This window comes from Coregonus lavaretus (assembly GCF_964263955.1).
Source record: "Coregonus lavaretus genome assembly, chromosome: 22".
NCBI classification, from domain to species: Eukaryota; Metazoa; Chordata; class Actinopteri; order Salmoniformes; family Salmonidae; genus Coregonus; species Coregonus lavaretus.
Window position 1 is genome coordinate 28,671,905 of NC_140009.1, and position 16,149 is coordinate 28,688,053.

The following is a 16,149-nucleotide window of genomic DNA, read 5'->3' on the forward strand; positions in this document are numbered from 1 at the left end:
TTTTCTGGAAATTTACAAGCTGTTTAAAGGCACAATCAACTTAGTGTATGTAAACTTCTGACCCACTGGAATTGTGATACAGTGAATTATAAGTGAAATCTGTCTGTAAACAATTGTTGGAAAAGTTACTTGTGTCATGCACAAAGTAGATGTCCTAACCGACTTGCCAAAACTATAGTTTGTTAACAAGAAATTTGTGGAGTGGTTGAAAAACAAGTTTTAATGACTCCAACCTAAGTGTATGTAAACTTCCGACTTCAACTGTATATACAAAATTACAAAATATATTAAGAAAAACAGACACATTTATCATCATAGAGGTCTCTGATCATTTCTCTGAACTGACCAAGGGGGACCAGAACATCTAATTTCAGAGATCTCAAAAAAATGAAAAGTAGCTTTACCCAACTCTGTGGAGACCGAAGGGGCCTCCAGTGTTATCCAAGCCTGTGACCAAATTTGGTAATTTGTAAGTTTAAATTGAATGAATTATGATAGAGACATAGGACGTTACTTTATGAGTGCTTTGTAAATAAACACAAGAGAATGCTGCTCTCTCCTTACATACAAAGAAGCCCAACCCACTTTTTGATACAAAACACAATGGTAAGTTCTATAACCATCACCAGTAATAAACCTAAGGGCACAATGGAAAACAGCATCTAGTGGTTTAAGTGTAGCCGCTGCTGCAAGCATTTAGATATCCCCATAATCTAATATAGACATAAAAGATGCTGTTGCGCCCTCTTGACAAGAGTGGTGGTGTTGTTGGTCCATGACAAGTCCTTAATGATGTGGATGCCGAGGAACTTAAAACTCGTGACTCTCTACTGCAGTTCCGTTGATGTGGATAGGGGCATGTTCCGTCCTCTGCTTCTTGAAGTCAACAATCACTCCTTTGTTTTGCTGACATTGAGGGAGAGGTTGTTGTAATGACACCATAATGCCAGTTAACTTACCTCCTCCCTATAGGCTGACTCACCTACAACCGTGGTGTCGTTAGCAAACTTGATGATGGAGTTGGTGTCGTGCAAAGCCACGCAGTCATGGGTGGACAGGGAGTACAGCAGAGGACTGAGGACACACCCCTGGGTTAAGGTTAAGTGTCGGTGTGGAGGAGGTGTTGTTGCCAATCCTCACACTCTGTGGTCTGCCCGTCAGGAAGTACAGGATCCAGTTGCAGAGGGGGGTGTCCAAACCCAGGGCTCTGAGCTTGGTTTCGAGCATGGAGGGAACAATAGTGTTGAATGCTGAACTATGGTCAATGAACAGATGTGTTATGGCCGTGTGAATAGCAATGGAAATGGTATCTTCCGTGGATCTGTTGGAGTGGTAGACAAATTGGAGTGGATCCAGTGTGCCTGGCATTCTGGCCTTGATGTGGGCCATGTCCAGCCTCTCAAAGCACTTCATGATGACTGAGGTTAGCGTGACAGGACGCTAGTCATTTGGGCATGTCACCTTGTTTTTCTTGGGCACTGGGATGATGGTGGTCTCCTTAAAGCAGGTGGGGACTACAGCCTGGAAAGGTTGAAGATGTCAGAGAAGACGCCCGCCAGCTGGTCAGCACACACTCTGAGGACGTGGCCAGGGATGCCATCTGGGCCAGCGGCTTTGTGAGCATTCACTCATTTTAGCGTTTTCGTCACGTTAGCCTCGGAGAGCGAAAGCACCTGGTCGTCCTGGGCAGTGATAGTCTTCCTGGATGGCTCAGTATTGTCTGCCTCAAAGCGAGCATAGAATGTGTTAAGCTCGTATGGGAGGGAGCCTTCGGTGTGCACCGCACAGCTGGATTTGCCTTTGTAGTCTGTGATAGTCTGTAGTCCTTGCCACATGTGACGCGAGTCTCAGTTGTCGAACATCAATTGAAGTTTGAGTCTGTATTGTCTTTTTGCGTCCCTAATGGAGTTGCAGAGCTCATACCTGCTTGCATAGTATGCGTCACATGCCATCGAGTCATTGGGGTTTGTTCTGCTGACATTGAATGCTATAGTACGGGCTCTCAGCATTGTACGGATATCTCCGTTCATCCAGGGTTTTAGGTTGAGGTATGTCCGGATTGTTATTGTGGGTACAACAACATCGACACCTTTCCTAATGAAGCGTGTGACTGACGATGTGCACAAAACATAATGAACACTTGCTCTTTCCATGACATAGACTGACCAGGTGAATCCAGGTGAAAGCTATGATCCCTTATTGATGTCACTTGTTAAATCCACTTTAATCAGTGTAGATGAAGGGGAGGAGACAGGTTAAAGAAGGATTTTTAAGCCTTGAGACAATTGAGACATGGATTGTGCCATTCAGAGGGTGAATGGGCAAGACAAAATATTAGACAAAATATTTAAGTGCCTTTGAACGGGGTATGGTAGTATGTGCCAGGTGCACCGGTTTATGTCAAGAACTGCAACGCTGCTGGGTTTTTCACATTCAACAGTTTCCCATGTGTATCAAGAATGGTCCACCACCCAAAGGACATCCAGCCAACTTGACACAACTGGAGTCAACATGGGCCAGCATCCCTGTGGAACGCTTTCTACACCTTGTAGAGTCCATGCCCCGACAAATTGAGGCTGTTCTGAGGGCAAAGGGGGAGGGGGGGGGGGGGGGGTGCAACTCAATATTAGGAAGGTTTTCTTCATGTTTTGTACACTCAGTGTTCCTCAATGTTGATGGATGAGTCCTGGGTGGATGAATCTTTGAACATATTCCAATCACTGTTCTCAAAATAATCCTCCAGCATCTCACAGCGCAGCTCCTCCATCTCATCCTGGACATGACACCAAAGACGACATCATCTCAATCAGCATCCTCAACAGCGCCTCACTAGTCTCTGTGTTGGTTGATTCCCCTTGAGTTGCTGCTTGTAGGTGGGGAGTAGGAACAGAGAGACGTGATCTGATTGGCCGAAGTGGAGGCAGGGGATGGCTTTGTACGCGTCACGGATGTTTGTGTATATATGGTTAAGCATGCTGGATCCTCTTTTGGGGCAGGATACATGTTGGTGATATTTTGGGAAAATGTGTTTTAGACAGGCTTGGTTAAAGTCCCCCGTGACAATAAAGACTGCTTCCGGGTGAGAGGATTCTTGCTGGCTAATGATCTTGTGAAGTTCACTGAGTGCCGCCTTGGTGTTTTATTGTGGTGGTATGTACACAGCTGTTATAAGAACACAAGTGAATTCCCTCTGCATATAGTGGGGTTGGCATTTTAGCATCAGAAACTCCAGGTCGGTTGAACAGGAGCTCATGATATTTTCAACTTCAGTACACCAGTAATTGTTTATGAGGAAACATACCCCTCCCCCCTGACTATAACCAGAAGCCGCCGTTCGATCCATTCGGAATATGGAAAGGCGTCTGGTTGAATAGCAGAGTCGAGTGTATTGTCCGTGAGCCACGTCTCAGTAAAAGCAAAGACACAGCATTCCCTGATGTCCCGTTGCGATTGAAGCCTTACTCTGAGTTCACAACATTTATTTTCCTGCGATTGGACATTAGCCATCAGGATACTAGGAAGAGGAGGCAGTGTAGCCCATCTTTTCAGCCTAGCTTGGAGTCCCCTTTTCCTTCCTCTTCTTTGTTGTTGGCGTTGCCTTAGGTCATCTGGGCCAGGAGAAACAATTAAGCCCGCTGTGCGGGGAACAAAGAAGCGAATGTAGTATTCAAGATCTGGGAGGCTAAGAGATAAGTGTGTAGCTTCCAATTCATGATCCAGACGTGTTTGTCGGTCATAGAAAATTATTGCATGAACATTCTGAGCAAACAAAGTAATAATTAATGCAAAAATAGCCATAACAAAGGAACGTCGAGCAGGAAACGGCAAGACGAGCGCCCTCCTCAGCGCCGTCATCTTATCATGGGTGGCCAAAAATAACTATCTGAATGCCACGTCCCTACTAAGCCACGCCTCCAGTCTTCTGATGATTTTCTTTTTTTAAACAACCCAACTAAGTGACCCAATGCCTGCAGCCCAGCAGTTGGGTCATCCAAACAACACAGCATTTTTTTGTGTGCTTGATATAATGTATCTTTGTCACACAAGTTGACTATTCCACCACAACATATAAACACAAACAAAAGCTGCCGCACACATTCATTCAAAATACATACTTCAAACTTTTTGAAGCACATCTGACAGGATGTAGCTGAGCCATAACATTGTTAAATACTCTAATTACAGTTTAATGTGCACTAGTCATAGGATGTGGGCAGTGCAGTTGCTCTAAAACGTTTTGGACTCATGAGACAGTAGAGTGGAATTTGGTACAGCCATTCAAAGGGCTTTTCAAGGGGCTTTGTACATTGACTGGAATCATAATGATTCACTCGACCCCACTGATAACATTGTGCAACATAGCGAAAGATGGAGGGATTACTGTACAATCCCTATAGGAGAAAGATGCCTGAAAATCAAAAAGTTCCTTTGAGTGAGCAATCCACATGCACGCACACATAGCCGCGGGAAGTAGGGGTGCTGAGGGTGCTGCAGCACACCCTGAAAAATCGGAATAAAAATAAATATGAATATTATTAATTTTTTATAATAATGGGATAATAATTATTTCACAAAAGTAGTAAACTGATCTATTAATTTGCTATTAAAATATAGGTTGTGATAGCTGTAAACCTAATTGTATTTTAATTTATTCACCCAGTAGGCTAGTGCAATTTTGGTTTCATGTAAGCCTATTGGTATGAACATTTACAACTGAACCGCTTGGTATTTAGAGCATTTCCCAAAAATACGTGTCTTGTTTTTGGCTTCAAAGACAATAACAATTGTAGGCTATAAAAAATGTGCATTGTCATGCAGTGACAGAATGATAATTGAGATCATGCAAATAATTAATGATGACTAATTAATGAGCTTTTTAAACTTCTTTCTGTATACCTACCTGCCTCTGTCTGGTATGATGCATTTCCACCTGTAAGGTTCTGTATTTATTTTCTTAGTCAACCTTGTGTTCTTGAACGTAGCCCTGTTTCTTTGTGTTCTTGAACGTAGCCCTGTCTTTCATTTTTGTTCATTGTTTTCACCTGTGTTTGTTACTCACCTGGTCTCATTAGCTCCTTATTTAGTTCAGTTCATTCTGTTTGTGCCTTGTGAGGTATTGTTCGTTTTGACTCTACTAAGCTTTTTCCTAGGTCGTTTGTGAGAAGCAGTTATAGCCTTCAGTCCTAGTTTTTAATTCTCCTGCCTGTTTGCCTACCTGTGTATGACCATTGCCTGCCTGTGACCACGATTCCTGCCTTTTGCGAAGGCGTAATAAACACCTGCCGCGCTCTGCTCGTGAATCTACACCTTTTTCTCCCTGAGTATTAATTACACCACCTCTCACTCTATCAGTCTTGCTTGTCCAGCTTCCTGAATTAAAAATAGATATTTTAACAGATCAATCTTGCTGGCAAAACGTCATTAAATATTGCTAAATAATTTAGCTATAGTGTCGATGTAGGGCTGTTTTATTGTATATAATCAGCAACCAGATTACATTATACATATTGGTGGGAAGCGCATAAGACAATGACACTGTCATAGTACACTGTATGCGCCGTTCCACAAGGGTGACTTCATATCAGGGGGTCTGCAACCTTTTTCATATGCGTGCCAATTTACAATTGATCCTACAATTTCTAAAGATCTGCGTGCCAGTTATGATTTTCATTGTAGGCTTCTCAACTGTACACAAAAAATGTCTAACTGCCCACAAACTGAATAGCCTAATTCTAGCTGGCTACTAGACAGAGACGCTGTCCATTCAGTCACACTCCACGGAGCTCCACTATGCCTACGGAGGCGCTGCCCATTCAGCGGTGCTTAATCACGGGCGCTGCCTTAATGTGTAGATTTTTCTTCATTCCTTGGACGAGTTTGTTTGTCTTTATGCATCCTTGTCGATTGTAGGCCTAAGTAATTCCTTTGATGTATGCCTTTTATTTAAATGCATATTTAGGATTTATCTGGTATTGTTTGCATTCGCAGTCAACTGTTTTATGCTCCGGTTACTTTCACATTAATGTCGGTATTTGAAGTCGGCCTTGATAGCGTGTATTATGCATCTATTTCATGTTGCACTGTATGCACTGTTCCACAAGTAGGCTAAATGAGTCAATGTTGCCTATGTATAATGAGGTTGAGTAGTATATTGTACACGCCATACCACAGACCTATAAACCTAATATTGCGGTGATAATGTCTGTGGGACATTTTTGTTTATTTTTGCTGTTCTCCAAATAGCATTTTACAGTTTCTAAATTGTGTAGAAACACAGTAAATGAGCTTCAACTGTTGGGTGTACTTCTACACACCCCACTTTGCCATGCCCTAGGTTTAGCTGAACTTACGCCACTCATACACACACACACACACACACACACACACACACACACACACACACAGAGATGCCTCACCTTGACGTCATGTTCCAGGGAGCGGACCAGTTCCCCGTCCACTTGGCCAGTCTGGGCCACCCTGAGGCTGCGGCGCTCGGCCTTTCGGAGGCGGTACTGCAGGATACGACACATCTTATTGGCCTGCTCCAGCTGCAGCCGCAGCTCCTGCAGCTGATACACCTCATCCTCCAGGAAGAGGTCCCGCATCTCCAGCATCTCACAGCGCAGCTCCTCCATCTCATCCTGGACATGACACCAAAGACATAATGTCAATCAGCCTCCTCAACAGCAGCATCAACATCAACAACAGTATTGTCATCGCCATCATCATCAGACTACTTTATTAGGTTCTATTAGGCTACTTTATGCACAACCAAGTGTCAGTTCTGAAGGTGGAACTGTTTAAATCGTTTTTTTCTTAGTCAAGCTCCTAATGTTTGTGTGTGTATCAAATCTAATTTTAACATGACATGCGCCGAATACAACGAATGTAGACTTTGCCCGTTCTAACGATGCAGTTTTAAAAAGCAATATACTGGGAGTACCAGTACCAGATCAATGTGCAGGCTTATACGGTATTTGATTTACCCCAAACTTGAACTACCCAGGTTGGGATACACAACCACTGTGAATAATGACTTTTGATGCTCCTTGCCTGAGCGTGCTGCTCCTGCAATCACGTGTAAGTAATTAAGGTTGACACGGCCAATTACATAACTTATCTAATCGGCTCTGCTAAGGAAAGTCTGGCCCTCTAACCCTGACAACAATTAATGTCACGAGCGTGCCTGCGTTGTTGTTTCAATAGCCTACTTCAGTATTCAACTCTATTCAAATCAGTCAATATTCAACTTTTTTTTCTTTATGATAAGGGGGCCAAGCCCCTAGACTTGAGGAAATGTGTGAAATAATAAAAGGGCTATCTGTTACGCGTAATGACATGCCAATTAAGTGAATCATCTTACTTTCAAATACTCATTTTCTGATCTCAAATCGTCGTTTTCTCTGACAAGATCCTCCAGCGTCTCGTCCACGAGCTCCCCGGTCAGTTCTGAATAAGACAGGGATGCTACGCTGACATTCAGCGAGGGAAGGGTTGCAAGAAGGGACCCTCCACTTCCAGGAGAATGGTTTCCATCCCTACCAGAATGCATGATAGAATTGTCCTGTGATAGGCCTATCCGTGTGAATGGGTTGCCTCCAGTACTCATATCGGATACACTGTTTAGAGCATTCCCACTCGACCTGCCACTATTTGCCACTCCGTCTCGAACACATGACCCAGTCTCGCTGCTTGGAGACAGAGTGTCCGCAGAAAGTTGGTTTCCCTCTGATGCAGTCAAAAATCCCTCCGTGCAGTCAGAAATTTCAGAACTGCTGTCCGAGGATGATAGCTTCCCCGAGACGCAATCTGAGTCCTTGCTCAAATCCTCCGAACCATTGTTGGCATCAGATAGTTTCCTAGGTGTGCTTTGATTCTTTTGGCACTCGGTAACGGATGGCGCGCCTTTTCCTGTACACGTCCCTTTCTCCGATTTCATCTCATTCCCTTTGCCCACGATGCGCCGGATAGTCCCGGTTGACCTGGATGAGCCAGGGGCATCTTTGGTTTGCACACTCGATGGGGTTCGATTCTTCTTCATGCTGAAAACCTTATGCGCCTTGGGCTGTCTTTGTCCCCGGTGCGCCTGTTTTGGCACGGGACTGTCACCATCCCTGCTGTTCATTTCTTGTCCGTTTTTATTGAAAGGAGTGCATAAAACGAAGAATTTCATTAAATTAATCTATACAGTCTATCATGTTTTGTTGAGTCCAACAAAATAAACAATGAGTTATAACAGAATTGCCACAGCTATTTTCTGTGGAATCGCAAAATCCAGACTTTAGCACAGAGCGCGCATGAACTGAAGTGCGCTGTGGATCTATCCTTCCTTCTTTCAGTCAGCCGATCAAGTATGCTGTCACACTGCTTGATTTAAACCGGGCCAGACATTTAAGCACACCCCGCCCATATTTTGCGCGTGTACTGTTGCAAATGATGGGGTACGTCAATGGCATTACCATTGGAATCCCGATTTTAATTTATTCAATTGCTGTGATGGGCTACATTTAGCCATGGAAACTGGTTATTATTTCTGGACAGATGTATGGGAAAATTAAACAGCCCATCCAGTGTGTGTAGGCCTCCTCAATTCAGCTCCGTCTGCTGAGGTCCAGTAGTCCCCAGTGCGCCCATGTTCATTTTTCGATCAATTACGCCCTCACGTGGCCAGAATAGAAACTAAAACTTTTGCAACACTGACGCTTGAACGCACACCTGTCAAGATAGAATATCAGATAACGTGATTTATTATAGCGCTTATAAATAACACCCGTTATCCTGCCCTTTTTCAGTGTCTTGTCCACGGAGAGGCACTGTACTCCACCCTACCCATCATGATTCACTATTCTCCCATTGGACATAATGGTAGGAGGGTCAAGAGATGGTTCTGTGCAAAACATTTTCTAGGCTGATGTCAATCATTTAGGATAGTTGTCCATTAAAATCTGAATTTGAACTGGCTTTCCAAATAAACAGCTAGACCTATATTAGGCTACTGAATAGATACCCATATTAGGCAATATGGAATTGATGTCCATCACTAAACTCTGAGAATCTGGTGCATTTCTTAATGATCAATGCAGAAATTAATTTTAGACCTTTATTCGTTCTGTCCATTCTATTTCTATTTTTCTTGCACTGTCTATGATAGGACTAGAAACCGAGATTGGGATTGGCTGACAGGCCTATCAGTAGCATCGCCCTTACCGCCCACTTCCGCCCCCTAGAGTTCTTCAAGCCGAGTGCACTCTTCGTTGTTTATGTTTTCGTACAGCAACACATTTGGACCTTGAAACGCTGGTAAATCACATTTACTACATTTCTTAAATTCTTTACATTGTATTTAGGCACTTTCAGTCGTTAGCTGACGTTTGCTAACCGTTTTAAATCTGTGATCCAGCACCAGCTCACTTGGCGCGCAGTTGTCGCAAAATCCAAAGCCATTGGAGTAACTGGCTGGTTGGCTAACTTTAGCTGGAGCTGGCTACGGTAGTACTGTAGCTAGATAGTGGTCCTAGTTGCTAGCCAGCCATCACAGGTCAACAAGCTAGGGTATTTCGCAATGATAAGTAAATTGATTTAAAATTGTAAAAATAACTTTTTCTTTTTCTTTTTTTCTTGTGGCACTCACTGATGGATGGTAATGTGTGTTTTTGTTTCCAGGTGTCTGTGAGGCTTGGATAGCCTGAACCACAAGTACCAGGCCAAAAAATTAAGATATGTTTTGAGTGACATTGCACAATACTGCTCAGAATGAACAGCGAGGAGGAGTTCTACGATGCTGAGACGGGTGGGTGCATGCATTAGAAATGTAATACAAAATATATTAGGTAATAGGTGGGAGAATAATAACTATGTCTTTATAATAGCGGACGTCTGTGACTGTCTTTAAGGGAGGTGTATGTGTGTCTTTAAGGGAGACTGCTTAGTGTATGTGTGACCCTTTTTTATTGTATCTCTCAGGTCTTGAATCAGATGATGACTCTTGTGAGGTCAATTTTGAAGATGCCCTAGTGTATGACAGCAAGCATTCATCCAATGCCAGCACACCACAGGAAAATGGAGTGTGGGAGCGCAGGTGAGGTTGCAAAGGATGCTATGTCCTGTAGCATCACAGTTTGCATATGTATTCAGTGTCCATTGTTTTTGTGTCTTTGTGTTGGTGTTTATTACAGGAAAACCCTGCCTGCTCCAATGATCTCCAGATGTGACTACAGTGTATGGGGCATACTAAAGAAATGCATTGGCATGGTGAGGATGTAGATATAATACCTTTAAGATATCTGGAACACTTCTATGCCCCTAAAACCATTCACTATACAGACGCACAAACAGAAATCATAACAAAGATACAAAATGGATGACGTTCTGTTTTAGCCACATCTTACAGAGGAGTTCATACAAATGCTTTAGGGTAAATGTAATAAACAAGCATGATCTATTAATGACTCTATTAATTTGTCTTTGCTGCGTTTACACAGGAGCTGTCGAAGATAACGATGCCCATCGTGTTCAACGAGCCCCTGAGTTTCCTCCAGAGAATGTCAGAGTACATGGAGCACACTTACCTCATCCACAAAGCCTGCACCCTGTCAGACTCCATAGACCGCATGCAGGTAAACAAAACAGATGGGAGACACTGACACCCTCTCCTCACAAAGCCTATTGTTTTACCTGCTCTCACGGGGAAGTGAAGAATAGGATCACTCACGGGGAAGTGAAGAATAGGATCACACAATGACAGACTTTGTTTTCTCCTGTGTTATCAGGTGGTAGCTGCTTTTGCAGTTTCTTCTGTGGCATCTCAATGGGACAGAACTGGAAAGCCATTTAATCCTTTGCTGGGAGAGACCTATGAACTCACACGGTACTGTTTGCATTTTTCAAAAGAGTAAACATACTGTACCTCTTTTTCTGGAAACCTTTTTTAGATTTTTATTGATTTCAGAGGACAGTTTAAATAAGTAGAATCTCTTTGGATAATCTATTTATTGTTGAGGTGTCGAGTATGCTCTTTTTAACGTGCTTTTGTCTGTCTTAGTGAGGACGAGGGGTACAGGTTGATCTCAGAACAAGTGAGTCACCATCCACCTATCAGTGCCTTCCATGCCCAGTCTCTGAAGCAGGAGTTTGAGTTCCATGGCTCCATCTACCCCAAACTCAAGTTCTGGGGCAAGAGCGTGGAGGCGGAGCCTAAAGGCACCATGACCCTGGAGCTGCTCAAGTGAGTGTGTGTGTGTAAGAAAGTGTATGCAGTATGTATGTTGACATCTGTGTTTACTAAGCATACATACAGACTCTCTCACATCAACAGCTAGTGATTTAATAACGACTTGTTTTGTTGCAGACATAAAGAGGCGTATACATGGACAAACCCTCTCTGCTGTGTACATAACATCATCATGGGCAAACTCTGGATTGAGCAATACGGAACTGTGGAAATAGTCAACCATAAGTAAGACAGCAAATACCAAACCTTTATTCACGACAAACGTTTATTATTATTTATTTGATTGAATTTACTACAATATGTTAATATTCTCCCTCCTGCCTCTTCGGATTGGTCAGCACGGGAGATAAGTGTGTGTTGAACTTCAAGCCGTGCGGCATGTTTGGGAAGGATCTGCACAAAGTGGAGGGTTACATTCAGGATAAGAGGTGAGAGAAGAATGGAGTCAAACATCATCAGCCTTAATCATCCCACAATTAGGAATTTGTTAAGTCATAGTAATATGTCAGTTGTTATGCATTCTGTCAGCATTGACATGCAATACGACTGCATGTTTTAAGTTGTATCTCACTGTTTCGTGTGGTTGGTCCTAAATTAACTTTGGTTGCATTGTGTTGGAAACAGTAAGAAGAAGCGACGTGTGCTGTATGGGAAGTGGACAGAGTGTATGTACAGTGTGGAGCCTAAGGTGTATGAAGCCAACAAGAAGAAGGCAGAGAAGGGAAATGTTAAGAAAAATAAACCGGTGAGCACTCAGACTTGTGATTTGTCCAAGAATTGTTCTTAAACCAGCCCAATGGCAACAACAAAAAAAAAGTGAAATGATTTTCCTAAAATGGTGTTTCTTCCATTCACATAAACATGCAGTGGCTATTGGTGGAGGTATTGTATTTGTAAATACTGTAGGCATAGTGTGCTACAGCAGTTCTAGTTATGACTGTCGTATAGTGTGTTATGGTAGATGGCTCTTTATGTTGCTTTAAAGATTGTGTAAATGCAACTGTCTGTAGTTTATAGTAGGCTAATGTGTATAGTCTTGTATGTAGGAGCCAAGTGCTGGAGAACAGGAGACTGAGAATATGCCTGAGGTTCAAGAGACCGTCTCTGTGATAACAGGAAGTACCTTACTGTGGAGAATAACCCCACGACCTGCACATTCTGAAGAGGTAACACACTCTCTCTCTCACACACACACAGTGAGCCATTCGGGATATGGTGTTTATCTGTGTTACTTACTGTTTCTCCTGTGTACCTAATTAACCCTGACTCTCATCCTTGGTCTCTCTGTGGTATAGATGTATAACTTCACTAGCTTCACCATGACCCTGAATGAGCTGGAGCCTGGTATGGAGAGGCTATTGGCACCCACAGACTGCCGTCGAAGACCTGACGTCAGAGCCATGGAGAATGGAGACCTGGGTAATGACTCGCATTGAAAGACAGACGCACACACACGATTCAATAACAACATTCAAGATTAATTGATAACCAAACAAAATGGAGCACATGGGTTTGTATATTGCAGACACAGCAAGTGTAGAGAAGGACAGGCTAGAAGAAAAACAGAGAGCTGCACGCAAGGAACGTTCCAAGGATGAAGAAGAGTGGTCAACCAGGTGTGTTCACTATGCAACAATAATAAGTATAAGTATGCCCTGAAATGTGAATGTGTTGTCATGTTAATGTGATTCCAATTTTAATTGAATAATTCCCTTAAAACAAATTCCTGTACCATTTCTTTTGAACTTTACAGGTGGTTTCGGTTGGGAACAAACCCTCACACAGGAGCCCAGGACTTGCTGTACACAGGGGGTTACTTTGATAGAAATTACACAGACTGTCCTAACATTTACTGATGGGGGTAGGAGGGACTAGAAGGGTTTCCATCACCACCCATAATGGATTCATGTAGGCCTGATTATCCTGTTTGTTCTCAGCATTACAATGTGAGGCAGCTGAGGCCACAATTATTACGGTTTTCCCAACCTAGACAAACCTCCCCCAATACAACGATGGAATCAAGAAATTAATATGTATGTGACAATTATTTATTTGTATTTTGCAAGTGACAAAGAGAACATTTTAGCAATGTGAAAGACTGAAAATTGAGGCTAAGGCGGTTAGATGAAGGAAAGACCATTTTCAGTCTTCCTAAATGGTCTGGGCCGCCTGGCTAATTAACTGGAAGAATCCCTCTCATCTCTGATGGTGTTATTTATTGTACCCATGGTTTTATAAAACTACACTACCAGTCAAATGTTTGGACACACCTACTCATTCAAGGGTTTTTCTTTATTTGTACTATTTTTTACATTGTAGAATAATAGTGAAGACATCAAAACTATGAAATAACACATATGGAATTATGTAGTAACCAAAAAAAGGTTAAACAAATCAAAATATATTTTATATTTGAGATTCTTCAAATAGCCACCCTTTGCCTTGATGACCGCTTTGCACACTCTTGGCATTCTCTCAACCAGCTTCATGAGGTAGTCACCTGTTAAAAGTTAATTTGTGGAATTTCTTTCCTTCTTAATGCGTTTGAGCCAATCGGCTGTGTTGTGACAAGGTAGGGGGGGGAGGGGGGTATACAGAAGATAGCCCTATTTGGTAAAAGACCAAGTCCATATTATGGCAAGAACAGCTCAAATAAGCAAAGAGTCCATCATTACTTTAAGACATAAAGGTCAGTCAATACTGAACATTTCAAGAACTTTGAAAGTTCAAGTGCAGTCGCAAAAACCATTAAGCGCTATGATGAAACTGGCTCTCATGAGGGCTGCCACAGGAAAGGAAGACCGAGTTACCTCTGCTGCAGAGGATACGTTCAGAAATTGCAGCCCAAATAAATGCTTCACAGAGTTGAAGTAACAGACACATCTCAACATCAACTGTTCAGAGGACACTGTGTGAATCAGGCCTCCATGGTCGAATTGCTGCAAAGAAACCACTACTAAAGGACACCAATAAGAAGAAGAGACTTGCTTTGGCCAAGAAACACAAGCAATGGACATTAGACCAGTGGAAATTTGTCCTTTGGACTGGAGTCCAAATTGGAGATTTTTGGTTCCAACCGCCGTGTCTTTGTGAGACGCGGTGTGGGTGAACGGATGATCTCCGCATGTGTATTTCCCACCGCAAAGCATGGAGGAGGAGGTGTTATGGTGTGGGGGTGCTTTTGCTGGTGACACTGTCTGTAATTTATTTAGAATTCAAGGCACACTTAACCAGCATGGCTACCACAGCATTCTGCAGCGATACGCCATCCCATCTGGTTTGGGCTTAGAGGAACTATCATTTGTTTTTCAACAGGACAATGACCCAACACACCTCCAGGCTGTGTAAGGGCTATTTTATCAAGAAGGAGAGTGATGGAGTGCTGCATCAGATGACCTGGGCTCCACAATCCCCCGACCTCAACCCAATTGAGATGGTTTGGGATGAGTTGGACCACAGAGTGAAGGAAAAGCAGCCAACAGGTGCTCAGCATATGTGGGAACTCCTTCAAGACTGTTGGAAAAGCATTCCACGTGAAGCTGGTTGAGAGAATGCCAAACGTGTGCAAAGCTGTAATTTTTAAAATATATTTTTTAGTCATTTAGCAGACGCTCTTATCCAGAGCGACTTACAGGAGCAATTAGGATTAAGTGCCTTGCTCAAGGGCACATTGACAGATTTTTCACCTAGTCGGCTCGGGGATTAGAACCAGCGACCTTTCGGTTACTGGCACAACGCTCTTAACCACTAAGCTACCTGCCGCCACGTCATCAAGGCAAAGGGTGGCTATTTGAAGACTCTCAAATATAAAACATATTTTTATTTGTTTAACACTTTTTTGGTTACTACATGATTCCATGTGTTATTTCATAGTTTTGATATCTTCACTATTATTCTACAATGTAGAAAATAGTAAAAATAAAGAAAAACCCTGGAATGAGTAGGTGTGTCCAAACTTTCGACTGGTACTGTATATCCGATAATGTGACATCTGTGGTGGTGGCTATTGTTCAGCAGTGGAATACTGTACTCTGCTCTGATCGACATAAATTATCATGTAGAGCTAGATTGGAAGGAGGAGTTTGTACATACTCACTGTACAAACACAGTTACATTCAAATATCAGGGTTCATTTACACTACTTTTTTCATAAGCTGTGTGGAATTTTATTTGAGATGTTACTAAAACATGATGTGCACATTGTTAACGTGCTGGTTAATTCTGTAATATTACGAATTTGAATGTGTTTTTGTGACTAGAAGTCTAGAACTGAAAGCTGCTAATGACCATGTTTATACTAGCTTAGTAAACTAAGTATTGTTTGTAAATGATTGTTATGGCATTGAAAACTGTAACAAATGCAGATGATAATTTGGTGTGACCAGGGTGTGTGTGTGTGCATGGTCACCAAAACAATTCTTTACATAAATGAAAGCCATACATCTTTTGAAAGATTGTTTCTCCAAATCCCTGCCCCTTTTCCATGAAGTAAAGCTCTGGTATTGATCACAGCGACAATAAATATATTGGAGCACCTTTTAAATGTCAGCCATCATAAATCTATGCAAACAAACATGACCATTTTTGTCTGTCTACTCCACAACCAGGAGACATAGAATTTGAAAATAAACAAACACCGCTTATGGGCCTCCCTGACATTGGTATCTGACCACTGAATATTCTGTACTGAACATACAGTACTTGGGATTTGGGAGGGTGTCGTACTCAGATGGGATAGCACTAGTTATCTCTTAACACTACAATCTGAGTATGCTTCCAGTCCTATGCACAGAATGATGGTATCTGACCTGCTTCCCCCACCCTCATATTGTCACAACACTTATTATGTTTTGTTACCCTTCATATTGTTTTATGTAGAAGTGGGCTACGTTTGGCATGTTTTTAACATTTGTATCCCC

At 42.5% G+C, this 16,149-nt stretch overlaps 1 protein-coding gene across 1 annotated transcript; it reads left to right on the forward strand.

Moving 5' to 3' along the window:
- Positions 1-9,213: 9,213 nt before the first annotated feature.
- Positions 9,214-13,501, forward strand: LOC311150067 (oxysterol-binding protein-related protein 2-like). The gene is made up of 14 exons (XM_084187333.1): positions 9,214-9,300; positions 9,664-9,790; positions 9,964-10,078; positions 10,176-10,251; positions 10,482-10,616; positions 10,770-10,867; positions 11,042-11,224; positions 11,348-11,455; positions 11,569-11,658; positions 11,855-11,975; positions 12,277-12,396; positions 12,526-12,649; positions 12,756-12,846; positions 12,984-13,501. Exons 2-14 carry the CDS (start codon positions 9,754-9,756, stop codon positions 13,084-13,086), a joined length of 1,401 nt encoding a protein of 466 aa, XP_084043459.1. The 5' UTR covers positions 9,214-9,300; positions 9,664-9,753; the 3' UTR covers positions 13,087-13,501.
- The last annotated feature ends 2,648 nt before the right edge of the window (positions 13,502-16,149 follow it).

Bases quoted from the DNA above. Each gene is read 5' to 3' on its own strand.
- LOC311150067 (XM_084187333.1), top strand. From the start codon at position 9,754: ATGAACAGCGAGGAGGAGTTCTACGATGCTGAGACGG. The intron at 10,617-10,769 runs GTAAACAAAACA...CTGTGTTATCAG, and splicing joins ACTCCATAGACCGCATGCAG to GTGGTAGCTGCTTTTGCAGT. The intron at 11,456-11,568 runs GTAAGACAGCAA...CGGATTGGTCAG, and splicing joins GTGGAAATAGTCAACCATAA to CACGGGAGATAAGTGTGTGT.